Below are 23462 nucleotides of genomic sequence, written 5' to 3'. Positions count from 1 at the left end.
ATTAAACTGAATATATATATCATATTTTTAGTTACACCGGTGGAGCTTTGCAGGTAGCTAATCCCTAAGGGAAAAAGTAAGTGTAACAGGGGAGTGGCTTAGCTCCATTTTTCAGAATTTAGCTCTTAGGGGTGAAATTCACCTACGTGTAGAGATCCCAGGCAAGGCCCTCCACACCAAGCCCCATGGTGGGGATGTGGGAGGATAGGGGGATGCAACTGAAATGGTCACACATCATTCCTAAGGGACTGTTCTTCACACCTGCCTGTTCGGGGCCACTGTGGTCAGTGCCTGCATAGCGAGCCACAGAAGCTAAACTTACGAGACCAATGACTGAAAAAGGAAAAGTGAGATTCTCACCCCCAGCTCAACCTCCTTTGTGCTGTGTCAAAGAGCCACAGTGTAAAGGGGCCCTGAAAGCCCCATAACTGCCCAGAGGAGGATTCTGAAGAAAGACTGCCTCTTGCACACTTTCTCTCAAGCCCTGGTGTATGGGTTGTGCCAGGAGCAGGGCCACAGTATGCAAGACTGTAGCCCATAGAGCAACTCTACGGAGGCGGCTGTAACTTGAGATAATGCTGAAAGATCTGTCTGTTACAGTGCGGACCTCTCCAGCCCCACAAAAATCCCTCCATATATTAAATAATGTTTAAAGTTACAGTAAGAACCAGTAAATAGCTAACAATTCAGAGTTGAGGCTGACACTTTGTCCTTAGCGGCTTTTTTGTTTGTTTGTTTTTTCTTCCCCCCAAGGTAGGGCTTTTGATGGCTTTTCCCCAACAATGCAAGTTAATTTCCTTACTTTTGTTAGCTTGTATCTCAACTTTACATTTTAAATGAAATTTTCATACATATTATATTTATATTTATATAAATGCAATCCCTCGGTGCCCACGCTTTCATTTCTGGCCCGATACTCTAGCTACCTGGACTTGTAGTATGACCTAGGGTAAGTTGTTTGACCTCTTTATACCTCAGTTTCCCTATCAGGATAATGATACTTACCTTCCTTTGTTAAGTGATTTGAGATCTATGGCTAGAAAGCACTGTGTGAGTTTATTTATTGTTTTTTAGTAATATCTCACAAACCACTAGAGTTAATTTAATACTTTATATCATCTGAAAACTTGGATTCCCTACTGCTTCTAGTGGCATAAAACATTGTTTCTAGGTCCAGAGCTTCACAAGATAGAGGTCACTCAGATCAGGCCAGAATGATATGCGTCAATGGTCCATTTTTTTGTTATCTACAATATCTAAAAATGAATACCACATATCATGGGGAGGCTGTGGATCTCAGCCATCCAGTATCATACAACATTCATTTCTACCCTGGCAGTTCATAAGATATCAGTCACTGGATCAATCACTTATCCTTTGGATTAGTAGTGTTTGTTTTGGTACTGGTCAAGGACTTAATATAGCCTGTCTCAGAACTCGGACTAATGTACTTTTAGGTCTCTGTATAGGATATCTTGCAGATACATTAGTATTTATATTGTAGACAACTGGAAAAGAAAGAAGTGCGTAGGTCGTCTAGCACATCCCCCTGCACTAATGCAGGATCACTGTTCACAATAAGCCATAAATAGCTTATCCACTCAATTATTGTTGGCTCTTTGGACTAAGAATCAAAAAGAAATAGTCTAAACATATTATTTAAAATGGCACGTGTGACAAATTCAGAGCGTTCTTGTGCTTTAAGGCATTGAATGGGGGGTGGGGTGGCTATGTATGGCTGCAGTTGGAATCTCCAATAGGCACTATGCCTCCTTTGGGCATGCTTGCTATCAGAGATCCTTGATATAAAGGGGAAGCTCACGCACTGCTACACCCATGCAGAGTGTGTTCCCTTTCATGGCCAGCTTACTCACTGCTAGAGGTGTGTGCAGATGTGTGAGATTTCAGTTTTGTTCTTCCCCTGCATGGGGAGCTGAAAGGGTAGAAGGCTTCTTGTCCCTTCTCTTCACCTTCTATACCCACGCAGGATATGGTCACAATCTGGTCTTTACATTATTAAATTCTTAGGGCAGGAACTTACTTATTTGTCTCTAAATTATTATTTTTAGTGGTAATTTATTGACAAAAAATATAGAATCCTCTTGTAAATTTCATATCTTGGACAACAGTTTACATCACTTCCTGGTTTTAATATGCTTTATATACTTGACATACAAATTAAGGGCTAGCTTTTAGTCTGTGTTAGAGGCTGCTTTGTGCCTCTGCAGTACCACAGGCCGAAATTGCAATCTTACTTCAATATACTGTAGCAACTGAAATTCTGGTGAGCGAACATATTCATAGATTCATAGATATTTAGGCCAGAAGGGACCATTATGATCATCTATGTAGTTTCCTTTAGGGTTGATGGGAGTCTCTGTGTCCTCCTGTATAGCAACGAATATGTTCCTTAAGTAAGTTTCTAATGTGACATCCTCTTTTGTCATTTATACTTTGTAATATAGAATTATGGTTTAACTTTGTCTTCTGTAATGATGTATGCTATGATTTTAATTTATAACTCACTGTAAAATAGACAAGAATTTTCCCCTTTTGAATCTACAGCTCTGTCTTGACTTTTGTATATGTACAACTATAGAGATAAATTATCTTTTGGTATAAAGGGGTTCAACTCTATTTCCATTTACATCAGCAGATAATTTGGCCCATAGTTTGAATGCTTGATCATGGGGTTATTAGGCAGGAATTTGAGTTCTAAGTCTGGTTCTGCCATTAACTTTCCAAGTGCCTCGGGAAAGTCACTCCCTCTTTTGGTGTGTAAAATGGGTATAATAATTACTTATCTCACAACCATACAATGAAGATTAATAATTAATGTGAGTACAGTGCCTTGCACACATAAAACCTTAAGTGGTAGGTATTCCCTCTTTCTCTCACATATCAATCTACCTGTCTACTATCTATTTAAATTGACACGTGGTACAGTTACACATAATGAAAGAGATGCATGTGCAGTATATTAGATATACTAATAGTACAAAATCATTATTAGGAAACGCTGTGCTGATGATGATATGGCATGCACCCTGGGTCACTGCTGTGGGCTATTGCCATAAAGGAGCAAGCTAGCATGAATTTATTCTTGGGGTTGAAAGCTTCCTAACCCTCCTGATGAACAATTTAAATTAAGTTCAAAATGCTGTATGTTTCTCAGGTTAGCTGTAAATCCAAAGTAAGCACTTGTACCGTATTTCAAAGCCACCACTAGAGCTGATAAAAAGGATTCCTTAGTTAAAAATATACTGGAGTGAATTTTGAATTACCTTTTAAATACTTAAATTGTCAAGACAGCATTTTATAAAGGTAGAGGTTTTCAGTGTCTTATTCCCTGATGTAGGTCAATTAAAGTTACAACACTTTCTTAAATTGGAATCTCTAGATCCAATGTTTTTCTAGTTGTACATTTTCCTGCTGTGCATTTATTTCAAATGTTAATAAAGTTTTCATCTACAAAAGGTTTACTATTGACAGAACAAAACTCTTCCTTTTTAAATCATGACAACTACTACTGTTTCTGTCTGTAGGTAGTGGAGGACATGCTAGAGGACGAGGAAGAAGAGGATGACAGAGATGACAAGGTAATTATCTTTCCTAGCACTTGGGTACCTTGGGATGGGAGAATTTAGACATGACACTGTTTTTACAGACAGTTAAAAAAGGAGTTGAAGTGTTTTAGTCCAGAAAATTGGACAGAGCTGTTTATCATCCTAACAATGCTACTGTATGTTGTAGGAAGGGATAGAGGACTATAAATCCTCTTTTTTTTTTTTATTTTATTTTTTTTTTTGTCCAGAGCTGGGTCAAATATTTTTCTGCCAGAAACAAAAATAATTCAGCTTGTCTGGAACTTGATAGCTCTTGTGAAGATAACTGCAGTGACAACTGTTTCTGAAGGACAAACATTTGTCCTGTCTTGGGTATTACAAATAGGGCTGTACTTTAGGGGGGAAAATGGTGTAAAAATAGTAACTCCACACAGGTTGAAAATGGGATATTGCCACCTATAATTTTCAGTGAATTACTTGGTAGAAGAATGGCTGATATGTTCTGCACTCTGTATGACATTTAAATAATCACAATTCTCATAGACGTCTACTTGATTTGGAGCTGGCATTGTGGCCCAGCAAGCTAGGAGACTTTTGTGGATCTTTCAGCTTTTGAGAATATGTGGTTCAATTTCTGGCTGCTGGTTGGGTTGAGGATTGCAACCACAGTAAATAACAGCTCGTTTCCACATCTTATTGAGCCAAGCTATGGGATTGCTTGGATTGGTTGTCCCCTGGGGAGGCGGAAAAACCAGAGGGAGGAAATTAGAATGACCTTGCACCACTGAAGCCATGGCTAGTGTTGGCAGGACAGCTTTGATGGAGAGACAAGTGCAGTGAAAACAGCCTTGTTGTTGTCTCATTTTTTGGTATGCAAATCCCACAGACATGAAAGAGAAAAAATACAGATTATTTTAAAACAGTTTTGAATTAAATACAGGCAATTTTGACCTTCATAAATGTTCTCCCTAGTTCTGTTGTAGTAAAGCAATGAATTCTTTTTTTTTTTTTTTTTTTTTTTGAAGAGAGGAGAAAAACAGTGTATCTTAATTTATGTTCTTGACCTTTGTTTCTAGTAGAGATGTACAGTTATATACCACTGTAAGAATTCATATGCTGGCAGCAAGTATTTGAAATGTCAGAAAATTCACTGTGATTAGTTAATCCCCTGAATGATTATTTTTCTGTTAGCTAACCCAAGATTTGAGAGAGGATAAAAAAGAGTGTTTCCCTCATTCTATTGCTAGTTCAAACATTTTAGAATTGACAGAAAGATATGTGAAATTCTTCTGTATATCATTTAAATCATTAGCTACATCATTTTGGAATAATCAAACATTGTAATAACAATCTCCTTTTTACAAAACATGTATGTGCTAGTTTTTAGCACTAAATGATATGAGCATACACTTCTGGCAATAAAATACATGATTTATTGCAAAGGTCAATCATGTAGGTGTAGAGAGCTTGTATTTTAACTCAACATGCAAGCTCTGAATCACCACTTCTCTTCTGATAAACACTGATCTGCCATCCATTTATGGCCATTTCCCCCTGCTTGTTGCTTGCTTATTAAAGCAACTATAAGAGCTTCATCTCAGTAGTACAGTATACATATTCCTGGCAATGTTAATAACTCTGATCGGTTCACAAAGTACAGTAATTTAATAATTGTACTTAGTCTATTTACCATTTAGTTGAGGGGCAGGGAGGGGCGGTTGAGTTATTAAACAAGCAGTAGCCCTTTTTAAAAAGCCTTTTGCAGTCTAGCTAAAGTAGATGCCAAACAGGTTAGAAATAACACAAAATCTGTGGAGCTGTATCAATTGTAATCTAGTGTTTTAGCTGTCTGAAACTGACACCAGAGTTCTAACACACTTAAAGATATAGTTACGAACGTTGACTGAAGGTGAGTGCTTAAATTACTGTGTGAATTCAGTGGTAGTCTTTATTTAATACCTACAAGCAGTGTGTTTCTTATATGAAAGGCATGTGGGTTGATTTCTATAAATTCAAAGTCTTGTTTCATTAATATGTAAGTTTTATTTGAGCTCTTGTAATTCAATATGCTATCATGAAAATCACATCTTGAACGGAAAAGAAAATGACACATTTTTTATTTTAAAAAATGCTTGTACTGTACAGTGTACACAGTTATTCTTAGAATGGACATTTTATTTCAGACACTAAACTATAAAACAGATAACAAAGCTTCTTTTTTTTTGCCAGTTTCCTCCTTTAAGTTGTATCATGTACTGTTTGCAGATGAAGATGATGATGAAGATTTTTAATATTGGTGTGTCTGAATTGAAGGAGCACAGTGTTATACTCCTTTTTTAAATTCATAGATTCCTAATCTTAAAGTTTTTTGTGTATAATGAAATTTGGTGAGAAAACAAATGCACATTTTGCAGTACTGGCAGGTATTGACCTCCAGCTGTCATTACTTCTGTTTTCTCATATGGTATAATAGTAAAGTCAGGTCAATGGGTCCTCTTATAGGATAAAAGTAAAAAGATTAATAAATGTGCCAAAGCCTCACTTTAATTGAACCTGAAGCATATGTTGCAAGTATGTAAAATATGTCCCAGATGTTTAACCATGGCCACTGTCTTTGCTTTCCCTGATTACCACAAGGCAGCTATTAGTCCTGTAACCTTTGAACTTGGGGGTAAATGGGGTATTACATGGCACAAAAATAAAGCACCTGTTTTCCATTCAATAAAGACCCCTGGCAGGCTTTGCCTAAGCCTATCCATATGTTTTCATTTAACAGATTGTTGTGCGATTATGAAAAGTGTCTTTCTTTAGAGCCAGTATAGATATTAGTCACTTACTCACAATGAAAGGGCAACTCATTGGCTACTTGATGAGGTCCGTGTGGGCACACACTAAAATAGGTTATTGGATGTGTGGTGGAGTGCTATTTTTGACATCCCTATATAAATTGCAGAATCACACAAGTGATAAATTGAGACTGATAACTATCCAAATGTTTATAATTAGCTAAAATAATAGTTTGTAAAATCTTTTTATTAATAATGACCTTTAGTACCTGTGTGGATTTTATTTAAGGTTGGCAAAGGTAGAGTTGTAATTAGGTTGTTGCTTGTTTCCTCAAACCTTATTTTGGTCTTTTTCCAGATTTACCATTTTACATTTTTATTTCACCTTGCAGTGCAAATAATCAGACAGGCAAGATTAAAAATTTAAGGTCGTGTGATGCCTAACACTCTTTTAACTGGATGACGTTAACATTTCTTTTCAATTGAAATATGATTAATACTTAAAAATGGCAAGTATGCTTACCGTTATATCAGTTACAATCTACTGTTCAACAGTGGGACACTGCTTTCTTAATAGTATCACTTACTAATATGCTTTTAAGAACTGAAATGCTGTTGCAGTTTGCTGTTTGGTTCAGACGTTTGTCATAAATTTAATACTCATGTTTCAAAAAGATAACACTACATTCTGCGTTCCATATGTTCTGTACTTTTCAATAAACCTGTGCCAACCACAAATTTACAGTTTGATTTGATTTTTTTTTACCCTGTTTCAAACTCTGACTCGGTGGTTAATACAGTATCTTAGCAAATAAGAGTTAGTTAAATTACTTGGAGTCAAGTTATCAACAAACCATAAAATGGCTTCTTACAGTGTTATGTAGTAATAATATAGTGGTTAACATGCATAATCTAGTCATCTAAGTAATGAAGTTAAGATTTCTTTCTGTGCCTTAAGAAGTTTTTAGGCATGCTTTTCATATAGCTTCTTATGCTTTCAACAAGGTCCAGGCAGTCACAGGGACTGATGGCTGAGGTGATGTGCATCTAGCTCAGCATTTTGCAGGAGGCGCTGAGCACTTTGCAGCTCACACCCCCAAATAGCAGTAATAGTTCAGATTTATAAGAGGAAAAAACATGTGAACTCTGGATTTTAACTATATTAGTTAAAAGGCTTTATTAAAATCAGGTCATTTGCACCTTCAGCTTCTTTCTCTAACCATTTGTACTTCGTTTGGAAAAATCTCTGTAGTTCTAAGTCAATGTTATCATGTATGAAGATAACTTCATGCTATTATAATGAAACATAGTTGGGTTAAAATATATTTTTAAGCTTTTAAACATAGCTGCCTGGAGATACCAACTTTGTTTTCAAGCCCAAATATTTTTGTAACCTGCCTCAGAAGCATATGTGTGCATCCTGAGTAGATCGGGGCGAGATTACTGTGATATGATATAAAAGAAAAAGATTCTAATTGTCAAAATGGCAGTTACTTTCTATAAAATAAATGTTCTGTAGGAAAACAGGTTAAAAAAAAGGGGAGGAGATGGAAAGGGGATTTAAAAAAAAATTGAATGGAAAAATCTTCAGACACACTTATGGTTTCATTCTGATCTTGGATTCTGTACATGTATACCACCTAAACAAGAAACAATATATGCATTTGAGCCTTTAATCAAAATTGTAGCTGTATAGGCTATTGCTGTCCTCTGAAAAGTTAGTTAGGACACATACACTTATTTAATATATGTGATCGAATAATCTGAAATAAGTATGTGGCTAGAATAAAAGTGAAACTTTTTCTCACTGTATGCCAATTATTCATTTAGGGTGATATTTAAAAAATCACCATAAATTGGGCAAGTAAATGGGCTTTATATAGTTTTGCCTACATAGGGGAAGGGCTGATGGCAAAAACAGGGTCCCTTTGCCTCTGCTGCTTCAGCCTATGGGCTGAAATAGCCGCTGATGTCCTTCCCCGGCCCCTATGCAGGGGTTTTGTGGCCACTGCATCCACACTGAACCACAATCCTGGAGCTTGCCTCCCTGGCACCCCAATCCATGGGTCCTTTCTCTCCCTGGTCCCCAGAACTACCGCAAGGCATGTGGAGCTTTGCATGAGCACCTCCCAAAAAGGCAAATCTCACCCATGCTGCTGTCTGGTATTGGTGCCCCCTCCGGTATTAGTGAATCTGGGACATATTTCACGAACACAATATATTCGTTGTGGGAACAACAACTGAGAAAAGCCTCCTCAGATAGTTAGTCACTAGGGAGCCAAATTCTGATCTCAGTTATACCGGTATAATTCTGGAGTAACTCTGTTGAAGTCATTGGGGTGACTCTGGAGTTACACCAGTAGAATTGGGATCAGAAGGTGGCCCGCAGACTACGTATGGATAACTCGGATCCATATGCAAAGTTTAACATTCAGAGATATCATGTGCATGTGTGATAGTCTCTGGGGGACTTTGGGTAAATAAACTATTGAATTGAATATTGAATATTACACTCATCCATATATGTAGTTTTTTTCACCTGTGACTAATACAATATGGGTAATATTCTTCATCTATTAAGTAATCCAAGTATAATTCAATAAGCTATTACATCAAATGAAGACCATCTCTAAATTGTTAGCTGTTACAAAATGTGACATAATTTTACCCCTGCAAATTTTTTATTTTTTAATATTATTTCCGATGGTAACTAAGCAGATTTAAATTCCTTTTTGTCTAGGGAAGGATTTATTTTTTAACTAACTACTCAGGGAAAGGGGTATAAATGATATGTCTCTGGTACCCCTTTTGTGACTCAAGAAAAGGGAAATATTTATTTGCCTCGTCCTGGGGACCTTAATGTGAATGTAGGCCTAATAATTGTTTGACTCCTAAATTATAAAGAGGGCATTCATTCATTATGGCATTTTAGAAACCAATGGGAAGAGCCATTTCTGACTCTCATAGAAACTTCTGAGACTGTGTACAGGTTGAAGCACAGGAATAAGAGCCTGGAGATCTGGGTTCTATTCCAGATTCTGCCGCATACCACCTGTGTAGCTGCAGGCAAGTCACACAAACACCAAAGTTTGAACATTTTTGACATAAAGTTAGACAGACATCTAAATCTCTACTTAAGCTCTTTTATGGTTCTCCACCTTAGCCTTTTCCAGAGCTTATTGGGCACAGTGGTGGATTCAGCCTGATATATCCAACTTGGATGGAATCTTCTGAGCTGAGCACCCAGAAAAAAGTGATTTTCAAATACAGGTCCAGAGCATAAAATAACCTTTTATCTAATTCTATGACAAATCAGAGACATTATAAAACTGAGGCACAACTTTGGGAGACTATGATGGGTACCAGATCTTTGGGGCGGGAGGCCCACTGACCTGCTGCACCCAGCCCCAAGAAATATTTCACTGAGAAGAAAAGAGCAGTGAGTATTAGAGCTCCAGGCTTGTCTAGATAGGCATTCGGGGAACAGACATTTTGGAAACCATTGAGATCTGGTCCTAAAGCAGGTAGAAGGGCTGGGAACCAGGAACAGCCAATCAAGGCCCAGCAGACCGAAATAAAAGGAGCTGCTTGCTGCTTAGCAAGAGAGTTCCTGGCTGGAGCCAATGGCATAAGGAAGGATGAGACAAAGGAACCAAGCCAGGCCCTGTTTCTGGCCACAACCAAGGGCAGTCAGGAAGACCCCTATTGAGTTAATTGTGGAAAGGAAATTAAGCCCAGACCATTTTAGTTATAATTGATCCTGAAGGGAATGGAACGTTTTCTAATTGAGTTTGTTGTACCTGGGAAGGGGTTTGGCCTGTGTGACTCAGCCACAGGGCCGAGCCACAGAAGACCCACGGAGTGAAGAAAATGGTAGCACCATGCCCAGATACCAGGAGGCACTCAAAGAAATTAGTGCAACCCACCACGGGTCCTTTTGAACTTTCTAACTAGGGGTGAGACATGCTAGCCTAGGGGTGAGTGCTTTATGGACACAGTATTAAGATAAGTGGGAGAGAAACCTGCAATTCACATGGAGTGGAGCAGATTCTGGCATATCCCAGCAGCATGATTCTCTGTGAAATGGAAGGCATGTCACGCTCCAGTTTTTCAGGTGAGGCATGCCAGTAAGGGTTATGGCATATCATAAGTTAAAATCTAGCTTGTGAATCTGTGATGTGCTTTTCTTTCACTGAGAGGCATGTAACAAAAAGCTGCAATCCTAACTACAAAACTTGGTAGCATAGCTGATCAAATGTTGCTGTGTTTTAAGCAACAACCGTTAATAAGATATATGAGAACGTGAACAAATATTGTGCAAATTGTATTTTGTGCTAACAATTTGTATATGTTTTATATGCTGTTTGGACTCTGCAGTATCAGGATAAAATTATTTATTTTTTACATAATGCTAATAGCTGTTACTAGCTGTTTTATATGCAAAGAAATAGTTGGAGAGATCAGTTAAACAAGATACAATTCTGACAAAATAAAACAAAATAACATAAGTGAAAAATGACCTAGAGACTAATGTGGTTTGGAAAGACAAATTTAGCATTGTACAGTTGTCTCCATGAGGACAGAACTCCCTGCAATAGAGAGCAGCCTCAGGAGCTGCTGAGCTTCATGGGTTAGCAGGCAGAGAGGCAAATTTGTCGTGAATGGAGTTCCTAAATAAATAGTACATATAATCAGCTCTAGAGTACTTCCTTTTCATTGCAAGGATATATATGTATCTGTAAGAGCCCTACCATCCCCTTCAGAGTGCAGTGCCTAGGAAACTGAATGAGACTGCATTTATAGTTTTCCTCACAAAGGAGGAGGTGTGGTTTGCTGCAGCCACCTCACCAGAAGCTACAGCCTCTACAGACCCATCACTTGTGATTCTGGAGACCTTGTGCCTTCTTCAGAAGCCATGTTTCCAGGGTTGGTTTTAATAGCCACTGCCCCACATAACCAGCTTTCACCCCCAGGTGTGTATATTCCACATAAGGGAGGGGAGAAGCATGTTAAAGCACAGAGTTGCAGGGGGTACAGTGCTGCCAAGAACAGCCAAATCCCAGGCCCATCCCTCTCCTACTCCATGGAGCCCAGTCTCCAGTGGCAAAGGGGATGGTATGGTTCTCAATTGCTAATTTTTTATGGATTTTCTGTTTGTCATTTTGGTGCCATTTAACATCTGATACACACAAAACATTTTTAACATCCTAGTTTCCCAGTATTCACAGTCAAAACCAATGAAACTGAAGGCTAAATTCTTTAAAGAATAATGGTGCCATAGTTGTGCACAACAGATATCCATTTCCCTGATCTACCTATATATACACCTACATTTATATAACTTTAACATTAGAATTCATCATGTTACAGTATATGGAAGAACATATAAATGCTCACTAATTTCCTTACAGCACTCTCTTATTAAATACTGGGTGCAACACAGGCATTGGGGTGGTATCTGTTATCTGAACGATCAGTAAATGCATGTTTGAGCATTTTGGGAACAGACAAGGTAATATGATAGGCTAACATACAGCTGTGGCAGTCTGATAATGTAATGTTTTTATTGATTGTCTAACTGAGTAACTACCAGAGGTATTAGGTTTGCTTGTCACAGCTTTTAGTGCCTGGGGTAGTCGAACAAGTTACTTTTGCATTGAGTTGACCTCAAAGTCCCCCAGTCTTTGAATCAGATGCCTCAGATTTCATACATTGGCAATTTCTTTCCTTTTTGAATGGGCTATATTAGAGAAAATGTGTCACCTTTTGCACCATGTAATACCAAATCAGATCAGAATTCATGCACAATTATGTCAGTGGAAATCTAATATTACAGACCTGCTTATCTCTAGATAGCACATGGAAAATTGAACTTACACAACTGACAGATTTATTTGATTTACAGATAAGTTATTTGTAAGTAATCAAGCTAAAGAATGCAACTGGATTATTTTCATATTTTTCAAAAACAACATCAGTGAAATGGTTGTTAAAGAAACAAAGCTTAAATATTTATTTCCCCCCTTTTCTTTTTTAGTTTGTTCAAGTCATTAGGTAATAAAGTCTGGGATTGGGGGAGGAATATTTTACATTAGTGAACTATTGTTCTAAAGGCTAATGAGTTTGAAAAAACAATTTACATAATCTGTTTATATAAAAGTAACTCTTAACAGCTATTTCATGGCCTCTAAATAACATGAAGTTATGAGAAAAAGTCTACTTGGAAGCTGATATTACTCTATCTAAAAATGATTCATTTTTTTCTCTAATAATCTGAAAAAGTCAAAACTGCATCAGAATATTGAAGCCTTCTTGCAACCAATTAAAATAATTTAACACGAGCTGTTCAGCAAATATGCTTTTTAAGTGTTTTAGACTTAGGATGTCTTATGAATGTTCTAACCCTTTTAACTTTGCTATATGTGACTACCACATGTATTCTGTTACACCTTTAGTGCACCATATTAGCTGTCACTCGAAATTAAGTGCAGGCATGTTCTTTGTTGACCTTGAAATATTTCTTGATTAAAACTTTAAATAATGGTAACCGTATGAGAAGAGAGATGGCAGTCCCAGGGGACACTTCCTCTTCTGGTTTGTGGCTGTATTTAAATTTTTGGGATAGTCTAACATATATATTGACATAAAAATGTCGTGGAGTTGATTCTGTGGAGTTCCAGCACTGTTGTGCTGTCCCTTCTTGGTAAACAAATCACATTGGTATACTTTAGATCAACATACAGCATATGAAGAGATAGGGAAATAGCTCAGTCAGTTATTTTCCCAAGTTTAACATACACCCATGCATTTTGATAGTGGTGTGGTTTGCATAGTAATAGCTTTATTGGGTTTTCACTTCCAGTATAAACAAGAGTTTTCTAAGTCTAATAACTCAGCTATGAAAATTTGCCTGAACTGAAATATAGCACATAGGATCTTAGCCCAAAAATTAAGTTCCTTTAAATAAAATTTTGAAAATACTTGTTCCACTGTTTTTTTAATTTATAGAAGAAGGAGGAGGGGAAGAAAAGAAATGTATTTGTTTTAGAACAAAGTATGTTCTCCTATCTTGAAAACTTTTATATTGTTCTGAATTTTGCAGGTTTAGTCCATAAATATGGAATTATTTCCTATAACTGTTCTGAAGTGAGGCTTTTCCCCCAATGACATTTCATAAGGATTTTTAGAACATAGACTCAGATTGTACGAGTGGCAGCTGCATTGAGATGATAGACCCTGATGGACTTGCTGATCAATAATCTGTGAACTAAGGAGAGGTACTGCAATACCTCAGTAAAAACTATCATTTTCAAGAAGGTTTAAAGTGCTTTTTGAAAGGCCCTAATTAGGAATTTACTCAATAGACCATTATGGACATGCACAGTCTCAGGCAAATACTACTACTACTAATTCTTAATTTTTTATATCTTCAGAACTAAAATGGGTAAATTTAATTATTTGTAAATCCATTTTTCAGAAAACCTCATCTTGCAGGATTCTGTGTCTCGCCTCCCTAACTGAGACCAGCAGAAACCCCAAGCTCTTAAAATCTTTGGCTCCTAAAGGCCAGGATGACATGTTGGAGCAGTTGTCCTATCATCCTCTGAGCTTAAGGACAACCTTTAGAACTGTCCAATCAATTTCTTCTTGACCTCAGTCAGTAACTCAAACTATGGCCAGACCTCCTTCTATCTGGCCAGCTTTAGCTGACTTGAGTGTATCTTGGCTATAGCCAAGGATCTAGCCCTTAATCTCTAACATTAGTGATTTATGAAATTTTGGTTACTAAAATCATGCCATGATTAAAATGTAGGGGACAGTAAAAATGGTAATTAGATTGACCTGATTGTCTAGGACTTTCCTTAGACTTTGGAACAAAGTCTGATGTATGTTCTATGTAACCACATCAGATCATTGTAACTCTTCTTAAGCATGAAACAGTAGTTTTTGAACCCTGGAGGTTTCTACACTGAATTCTGATTTTTTTCCCCCTCCCATCCAATACATGTTTACTACTTCAGAAGACTGAAATAAGCATAGTTTCTTGTTCTCTCTCTCTCTCTCTCTCTCTCTCCCCTTCTGCCTCTACAGGCACTGAGGGCCAAATCCTGCAGTCCTCCTCCTAGCAAAACTCCTATTGAATTCAATAAGATTTTTGCTCGGTAAAGAATGCAGGATGTGATGTTTACTCTTCAGATACTTTGACTAGAATAGTAATAATGCTTCCTTTGAATTTCGAGGAGTATCAGTGAAACTTTAATACTGTCCTTCTAAGCCTATATGAAACATTACTTGAGGTGGTGGTATGTGTGTATATGTATTCTGAAGGTTCCCACCCTTTGGACTTTTTCCCCTTTGTTCTCATTTTAACATTAAACATTACTAATATGTTTTGTTCTCATTATAATAACTTTCAAAAGCCTGTACATGAATACAGGAAGAATAGGGCCAAACTGTGCCAAGCCAGTATGTGGATGCACAAGGTTGAGAGCGGAAGGGGCCATTTCCCCTCTCATTCTTCCCCCTTTCTTCCCCTTCTCCTCCACCCCATATAGAGGGTAGGCATAATTCCAGTCCGTAATAAATAAAAAGACAAGGAGTGGTGTCATATGCCAAAAGTATTAATAGCTCTTGGAAATGACCATTTGAAAAGTAGTATGGTGAAGAAATTGTTTAGGAAAGTAAGAAAACAAAGAATGTAAGAAAATGAATGTAGTTATTTACTATAGTTCACCTGGAGAGGTATATAGAGAGAATGAACAATTCCCAGACCAGCTCTCAAAATTCTATAATCTGCAAGATGGTGTACTTGTAGGGAATTTCAACTGTCCAGATATAAGTTGGACAACATCTACAGGAGAAAATGTAAACTCAGAGATTATTAAGATATGTAGGAGACAATGAACCAGAATGTGGAGACTTTTATCAGAAAATAAGCCATCCCAGATCTACTTATTGAGAGAACTGATTCAGAATGAGAGAAAAATGAAAAAACGTGGAATTAGCTGTCTGAGTCCAATAAATTAAGAAATTTACAGAATGCGGCAGATGAAGGATATTAGATTTCAGGAAAGCAAAGTGAGGTACAGCAGTTCACAATTCCTCTGGAAAACAAAGAATGTGAAAAATAAGAGTCAGTCAGTGTAACTTCATAAGAGACTGCACAAATAACTGAGGTAAAAACAAACCTGAAATGGAAAAGAATTTGACCAAATAAGATTATTCAGTCATTTAAGGCTTTTAGGGCAAAGATAAGGGTAGCGAAGAAGTAGAATGAGTTTGTTAGCCAAAGGGATTAAGGGGAATAAGAAGGGCTCTAACAAGTAAACAGAGAAAAGGGAAGTGCTAAGGAGAAATTAGGTCCAGTAATACATGAGGAGAGGCATAAAATTAATTATTTTAAAATAGCTGGTACTGAGCACCTGTGATGTTATACCCCATATTCTTTATGGAAATATGCTTATGATATGGATATAGCATAACTGAGATATATTTTATGCAAGGTGGGTCTTGTAAGGTATCATCGGAAAGAATATGATTTACTGAATATGATTATTCAATTTGTATGCATGCATCATTTCTGTATTTGAAGTTAGGAATATTGACTATGTAACAATTACAACTGGGTGTGTATTTTGGGAGACACCCACCAGACAACAGGCCATCAGCTTTGATGGGTCATTAGGAGGAAACAACAAGACCGTGAAGATACTAATCTCTCTCCTTCCTGAAAGGCGTCCCCTAGCTGTGACACTGCTAGGTCAGGTGGTCCTGTCACCTGGTACTAAACATCATCTTGGACTTCTAGTAATTTTTCACTAAAAGGAGGGGGAGGTCAAGACTGGGAAACAAAAGATTCCTACATATGTAAATCTTCTTTAAGGCTGGGGAGTAAGGCAAACAGGACTCTTCTCCTTTGCCTTCCTGCCCAAGAAGAAAGACTACTGAAAGTACCTGAAGAGACAAAGGAACTGAGAAGTGGGAAAGGCAAGGACTGAGTCCAGACTAAGACAGGAGTCTAGTCTGTAAAGAGAAATAACTGGAACTCTAAGCTACAGAAACTCTGCAACTTGCCTAAAACAACATTTAGGGTGAGAAATTACTTCTTGAAACCTAGAGCCCCGACCAGGGGTATTCTGTCTGCTACCCACGATCCATAAACCTGGAAATCCTGGACGCCCAATCATCTCAGGCATTGGGACTCTTACAGCAGGATTATCTGGCTATTTGGACTTTCTCCTCAGACCCTACGCTACCAGCAGTCCTAGCTATCTTTGAGACACCGCCGACTTCCTGAGGAAACGACAACGCATTGATGATCTTCCTGAAAACACCATCCTGGCCACCATGGATATAGAAGCTCTTTACACGAATATTCCACACAAAGATGGATTACAAGCTGTCAGGAACAATATTCCTGGTGAGGCCACAACATGCCTAGTGGCTGAGCTTTGTGACTTTGTCCTCACCCACAACCATTTCATATTTGGGGACAACTTATACCTTCAAGTCAGTGGAATTGCTATGGGTACCTGCATGGTCCCACAGTATGCTAACATTTTTATGGCTGACTTAGAACAACGCTTCCTCAGCTCTCATCTCCTAGCACCCCTCCTTTACTTCCTGGACTTCCTGGACACTACAGTGCAAATAAGTGATGGTCACATAAACACCACCCCATACCAGAAGCCTACTGACTGTTGTACTTACCTACATGTCTCCGGCTTCCATCCAGGACACATCACACAATCTGTTGTCTACAGCCAAGCTCTAAGATACAACTGCATTTGCTCCAATCCCTCAGACAGAGACAAAGATCTACAAGATCTTTATCAAGCATTCTTAAAACTACAATACCCACCTGGGGAAGTGAGGAAACAGATTGACAGAGTGAGACGGGTACCCAGAAGTCACCTACTACGGGACAGGCCCAACAAGGAAAATAACAGAACACCACTAGCCATCACGTACAGCCCTCAGCTAAAACCTCTCCAGCACATCAGCAATGTACAACCTATCCTGGAAAACAATCCCTCACTCTCACAGACCTTGAGAGGCAGGCCAGTCCTCACTTACAGACAGCCCCCCAGTCTGAAGCAAATACTCACAAGCAGCTACACACCATACCACAGAAACACTAACCCAGGAACCAATCCCTGTAACAAACCCCGTTGCCTACTCTGTCCCCATATCTATTCTAGCAACACCATCATAGGACCCAACCACATCAGCCACACCATCAGGGGCTCATTCACATGCACATCTACTAATGTAATATATGCCATCATGTGCGAGCAATGCCCCTCTGCAATGTACGTTGGCCAAACCGGACAGTCTCTACGTAAAAGAATAAATGGACACAAATCAGACATCAGGAATGGTAACATACAAAAGCCAGTAGGAGAACACTTCAATCTCCCTGGACATTTAATAACAGATTCAAAAGTAGCCATCCTTCAACAAAAAAACTTCAAAAACAGATTTCAACACCCTGACTGAACTGGCCTTATATAACAATTTACAATCCACATAGGCTTATATAACTGGTTCTCCACTTATAATGTAACTCCCTTCTCTTCGTGTGCCAATATATTTATGCCTGCATCTGTAATTTTCACTCCATGCATCTGAAGAAGTGGGTTTTTTATCTGTGAAAGCTTATGCCCAAATAAATCTGTTAGTCTTTAAGGTGCCACCGGACTCATTGTTTTTGTGGATACATGTTAGGGGGTTTATTCCTTCACCCACTTACTTCCCTGGTCCTTCTCGCATGAACAGAGAGCAACAATACCCGAAGTCCAAAGGTGCAAACAATTCGATGTTTATTGGGGTGAACTTCCAGCAAGCATGATTCCAGTTTCCTTCCTTAGTATCCTCCTTCCCAGCTCTGACACCACAGCCTTACACCTGTGTCCCTGTTCCCATTCCTGCCCTTAGCCAAACATGATTCCAATTTCCTTACCCCCATTCCCTGTTCCCATTTCCCCCTTTAGCAAAACATGATTCCAATTTCCCCATTCCCTGTTCCCATCTCCCCCACCCACACACCCACCCCCTCACTTCCTGATTGACTGCAGACTATATAGTAAAACTTGAGTTCGGCTTAGCTATACCTTAACCAATCATTTTCCTGAAATTTAACTAACCAATCCTAACATATTGTAACATGATTATGAAACCAATTATATCCCACCACCTTAATTAGTTTACACCCAGAAAAATTATTTATACAGCAGACAGGAACAATCACAGAACCAGACAGAGATTATACAGACAAACAATAGCAAAGTGGGAACTATAATGACAAAACAATACAGAAGTGAGGATTTCACATCCCAGTATTGATAAGTGAGTTCTTGCCACACAGGATGCTATCAAACTAAGTTTCCTTTTACATCTTCTAGGCACTTCCCTTTCTCTGGAGGTGATAGGCATTATCAGGACAGGATTGTATTCCTAACAGCCCAATAGCACCTGATTTCAGTGTGACTAGTTTGGAATGTGAGGATGTGACCGGTCACTTCCCAGCTTATGGCCTCTGTTGCTTAGCCAAAGGCCTTAATCTAAGAACACAGGGCCTCAGACTGTCACTGTAAGAGAAGGACCTTACACTGGCAGACAGTGATTTTGATTCTTTCTTTTATACCTCTAACTAGCCAAGTGATAAGAATACACCTTAAAGTACAGGCCTTTACCGACAGGCCTGAATATCTATATCCTAACAATACAGACTAACACAGCTACCCTCTGATTCTTGAAACCAGTCTCTTTAAGATCTTAAGCTTAGTATGCATGTTTTGTTTTATTTGCTTAATAATCTGCCTTGTTCTTTTTGTTATCCCTTATAATCACTTAATCTGCCTTTTATAGTTGTTAACTTTTTTTTTAATTAAACTCAGTTTTGTGCAATTTCTAAGTGGGGGAGGGGGCAAGAAGTTGTGCATATCTTCCTCCACATTGAGGAAGGAGGTGAATTTATGAGCTTACTTTGTATAGATTTCACTGCAGCGCAAGACAATATTATTTTGGATTTACTTTTCAGAGGGGAGCTGCACGTGTGTGTGTGTGTGTTGCCAGAGGCTGGAGAGCCTCATTCAGCAAAACAGGGAGAGGGAGCTGAGGCTAGTGGAGCAGGTAGGCTCAGTGAAATCCAGGTACATCAGGTGGGATCTGAGAAGGCAGGTCCAACCTGTCATGCCACCCTTTTAAAAAAAGGTTTTAATGCAAACCATATGGAATTGTAAGCAAAAAGAAAGGAAGATTTGTTATTAAAGATTAGGTAAGGGAAAATTTGGACAAATATGTAAATAAGATGATTAGGAATGACATACCTTTTGGGTTATTAATGGCATTATCTAAGAATCTTACTGTACTACTGACATTTTCTTTTGGAAAGTCATGGATAACTGAGAAGGTATTGAATGATTGGAGAAAAACAAATTATAGTACCAGTTTTCAAAAGTGAAAGGGGAATCTTCCTCGTAATTAAAGTTTGTCTTTTGTTCTTAGTAAAAAAATTGAACAAATTTTCAGAGGAAAAAATGGCTAAATATCTAGGGCCAACCACAGGACAATCCTTTTGACCCTATTTCTCTCCATGTTCAGATCCAGGACCGCACACAGCTCCATAAAGAGGCTTCTATAGGTTTAGAGTTAGAAGGAATGAAATATTGAGGAACCTCCAGATTCTGGATACTCAAGGGGCACAGATCATGATATGGCACATATTATTTAAAATGTCTGTGTGTAGACTCTGACATAAAATGCATCTATTTTGTTTAAAAGCCTACAAAATGCTCACTAGAAATTAGATTTACCATACATTAAAATGATCTCATGAGTCCATCAACTAGTCCAATTTACAATCCACATAGGCTTCCATTTGAGAGCAATTGGCCATTATTTTTAAATCAAAATGCACTCCAAAAATCAGTGTCAGTGATTGGAAATTTGACAGATTCTCGTATTTTTTTTCTTTTTTATCCATCTCCCCATTCCAAAGACACTGTGTTTCCATACTTCTTGTCAATTTCACAGCAAGGTGAAAGAAGGTTGAAGAGATGAGTCTTCATGATTCCTAGCTGAAAAATACCTAGAGAATGTAATGTAATCACTTTCAAAAGAGAATCTTGAAATATAAAAGCTTACCATCTTCAGTACTTTAGTCTGCTGAAAATCAAAGTCCTCATGTACTTCTAACATCTGTCTCTTCCATCATGTGTGCCTAAATTATAGGTCCTGCCTTAGATGAGGTTTGGATAAATGTCAAGAGGCCATTTACAAGAAAGAGGTTTGTAATGGTTGCCAGGGAATCAAAGGTAGTGTATTTTCTCAAGGATGAAACTAAACAGGGGGAAAGATTGTTACAATTATATTCTTGTAATATCCTTCTTTGCCCTCTTTTCCTCATTCATTGTTGAGCATACTCAAGGACACATGCCATTCAAACTCACTTCCTCTACCTTGACATTCTTAGTCTCATTCTTTCCTTTTAGAGATGCCAATACCATGGATACTTTATATATTTCTTCTAGGCACTATGTTCGTAGGTTGATGTTATCCAGAATTATATCCTAACAAAAGCCCAGAAAGACAACTGTGCTTCAGAGGATAATACCTGTAGACCCCACATGTTTATAAAGTACAGGCTATAGTAGGCAGGTTACTTTTTATTAGTACTTTCAAGGACTTAAGTATGGCTTCTATTTTTCAGTGTTTACTCCCCAAAATGAAAATAATAATTTTTAACAATTTTTGAGGTTTATGTAGTTGTCTAAAAATTGGAGCGTTTGTTGCTTTCCCTTTCTATGTACTATAATATATGCATTACTTATTTAGTTTGTATTAGAGTAATCTCTTTGTAATGTGCTTTAGTGTGCTTTAACATACTGTTTGGACCAGCACTACAGTGAAGCGCATTAGGGAACCGTTAGTACACACCAGCAGGGTCTACGAGGACTAATTAATGTACAAAATGTTAATGCACTTTAGAAATTACAGTCCTGTAGTCCACATTACTCTGTGTCGATAAACCCTTAGATACAAGTAGCCATTTTTTTCTGTGTTGGGGGTGTTTTATCAGTGTATCAGTTAAAACCTAAAATCAGAAGTCCTACTTATATGTGTATGGGTCTTTTGGTTTCCTTCTGCCCCCTTCTTCTCTCAAGTACAATCTTTCTTGCTTTTGCTCTGTCGAAGGAAATTAGAATTGTGATTTGATATGCTAAATTACCTGTACTAAAAACTATAATTTGCAATAATAAGTCATCACTGTCATTTCATAGATTTAAATTTCTTTCTCTTTAAACCATTAAATCATGGCTTAGAAATGATTTACCTTTTTAAAAAATGTTCATAGTAGCAATAAGGCAAACTAAATGTGTAAATAAAGTAAAATATACTGCTTCCTAAAAATAATTCCAAACAAATCATTCTGTTTTTATATTAAAATTCCATAGCTCCATTCTTTTGTTTCTTTCCATAACTTGTGTGAGAGTCAAAAACAAACAAACAACTTTGGAATGATAACCCAGGGTGGATTTGGTCATATAATTTTATGGTGCATAGGTGGAAAATATGAACTTGGAAAGACATGAACACATACAGAAAAGCTTGCTGAATAATAGCCACTAGGGTTAGATTGTGTAGATTTTAAATCCTTTGGAGCAGGAACTATCTTGTTAGTCTGCATGTAGAGTGCTTAGCATAATGGTAGTTGAATCCTGAAAGGGGCCTCGAGCCATTGCTTTAATACAAATTATAAATATTAGTAATAACTTGGTGAGAGGCATAAAGGCTATGTATACAAAGAAAGTATTAATAATGACCACCAGTCAGCAATAAATTCAGCTTCTTGCTTCACTTTGGCTTTGTGGGCACAGTTACCCCTGTAACTCTAATTCTTCAGCTAATGGCTCCTCCTAATCATCAGTTAGCCTGTTTAAAGATACTTGCTAACTTAATCTCTGACATCCTTTCACTTCCTTCACCCACCTTCTTTGATCTAGCTAGCTGTTTTTCTTTCCCGTCCCCTGATTCAGTACTCAAGCTAGGCTAAGCCTCTGGGGCTACCTAGGTCTACCCAGAATCCCATTCCTGGCATAGTCAGGAGAGAGAGAAAAATCCCAGAGTCAGTCTCTCTCTCTCTCTCTCTCTCTCAGAACAAACACCTCTTAATAATAATAATAATAATCCTCCCTGCAGTGAGGAGCGATTTCAAACAAAACACTTGAACTGCATCCAATCAGGACTTGCCATCTCTGGTTGCCAAGGGAACTTTCTTAGATTCACCTTACATTAGCATAATACAATGGGGGTATTTCCCAGTTGCTTACAGGTACTTGGGAGAAATGCTCTGCACACTTGATACTTCTGTAGTCTTTGCTCCAGTGTTTTGAATAAGTCTTGCTATTGAATTCCCCCCACAGACATATAGTAATATTTTCTTTCGCACAGGAATCAAAACCATTAACATCAATATGCAACAATAAAATTGCTGGGCTGATTCAGTGATTTGGCTGTGGCAGTATAATGGGATACTGTGCAGAAGATACAAGCTCAAGAGCACCATGAAGTTCCCCATAAGCTTTGATGCCTTGTGAAGGTGAAATTCGTTATTTCTGAATGGGAAGGAGCAATTTTTGCCATCCTCATTTCACTTTGAAGCAGGAACACTGGCCTTTGCACTAATTTTTTTGAAGCTCCCTCATCAGAAAAAACAAAACAAACTCACAAATCTCAAAACAAAATAAAAAACAAACCACCAAGGAAATCCTTGCACCTTAAAAAAAAAAAAATTCTTCAGGTGCTTTTAATATTTGGCTGTTACTCTGGCCAGGTGTTCACATTCATCCATGTAACATGGAGATTATTGTGTCGGGGGTGGGGGGGAATTTTAACATAGAAATGGAGTGAGGATGCTCTGATTGTATTCTTCTTGTCATGAATTGGAGGAATTTGTCTTTTAAATTGTTTTTGTTCTTAATGAATCTTAATAAAGTGTAATCTGTTTCAAAGCAGGAAGTGGCAAATTTCAAAGGGGTAGGAGTGGGGGTGGGGGAACATGGCCTAATGGTTAGGAGATGGGGCTAAGGGCATGTCTACACTTACC

The 23462-nt window shown here is 38.0% G+C and overlaps 1 protein-coding gene across 18 annotated transcripts in view; it reads left to right on the top strand.

The window, feature by feature from the left end:
* MCTP1 (multiple C2 and transmembrane domain containing 1) overlaps positions 1–23462 on the top strand; it is a 477029-nt gene that overhangs the window by 407831 nt on the left and 45736 nt on the right. For all 18 annotated transcript variants that reach the window (XR_012158969.1, XM_073344510.1, XM_073344512.1 and 15 more), the window contains one exon: positions 3546–3599. Coding sequence is in view for 17 of the 18 variants with exons in the window: in XM_073344510.1 (XP_073200611.1) it covers positions 3546–3599 (54 nt within the window). In the remaining variant the exon portion in view is untranslated. The remainder of the gene's footprint in view (positions 1–3545; positions 3600–23462) is intronic.

Source organism: Lepidochelys kempii, chromosome 5, assembly GCF_965140285.1.
Source record: "Lepidochelys kempii isolate rLepKem1 chromosome 5, rLepKem1.hap1, whole genome shotgun sequence".
NCBI classification, from domain to species: Eukaryota; Metazoa; Chordata; order Testudines; family Cheloniidae; genus Lepidochelys; species Lepidochelys kempii.
This window is presented reverse-complemented; position numbering and strand designations above follow the sequence as displayed.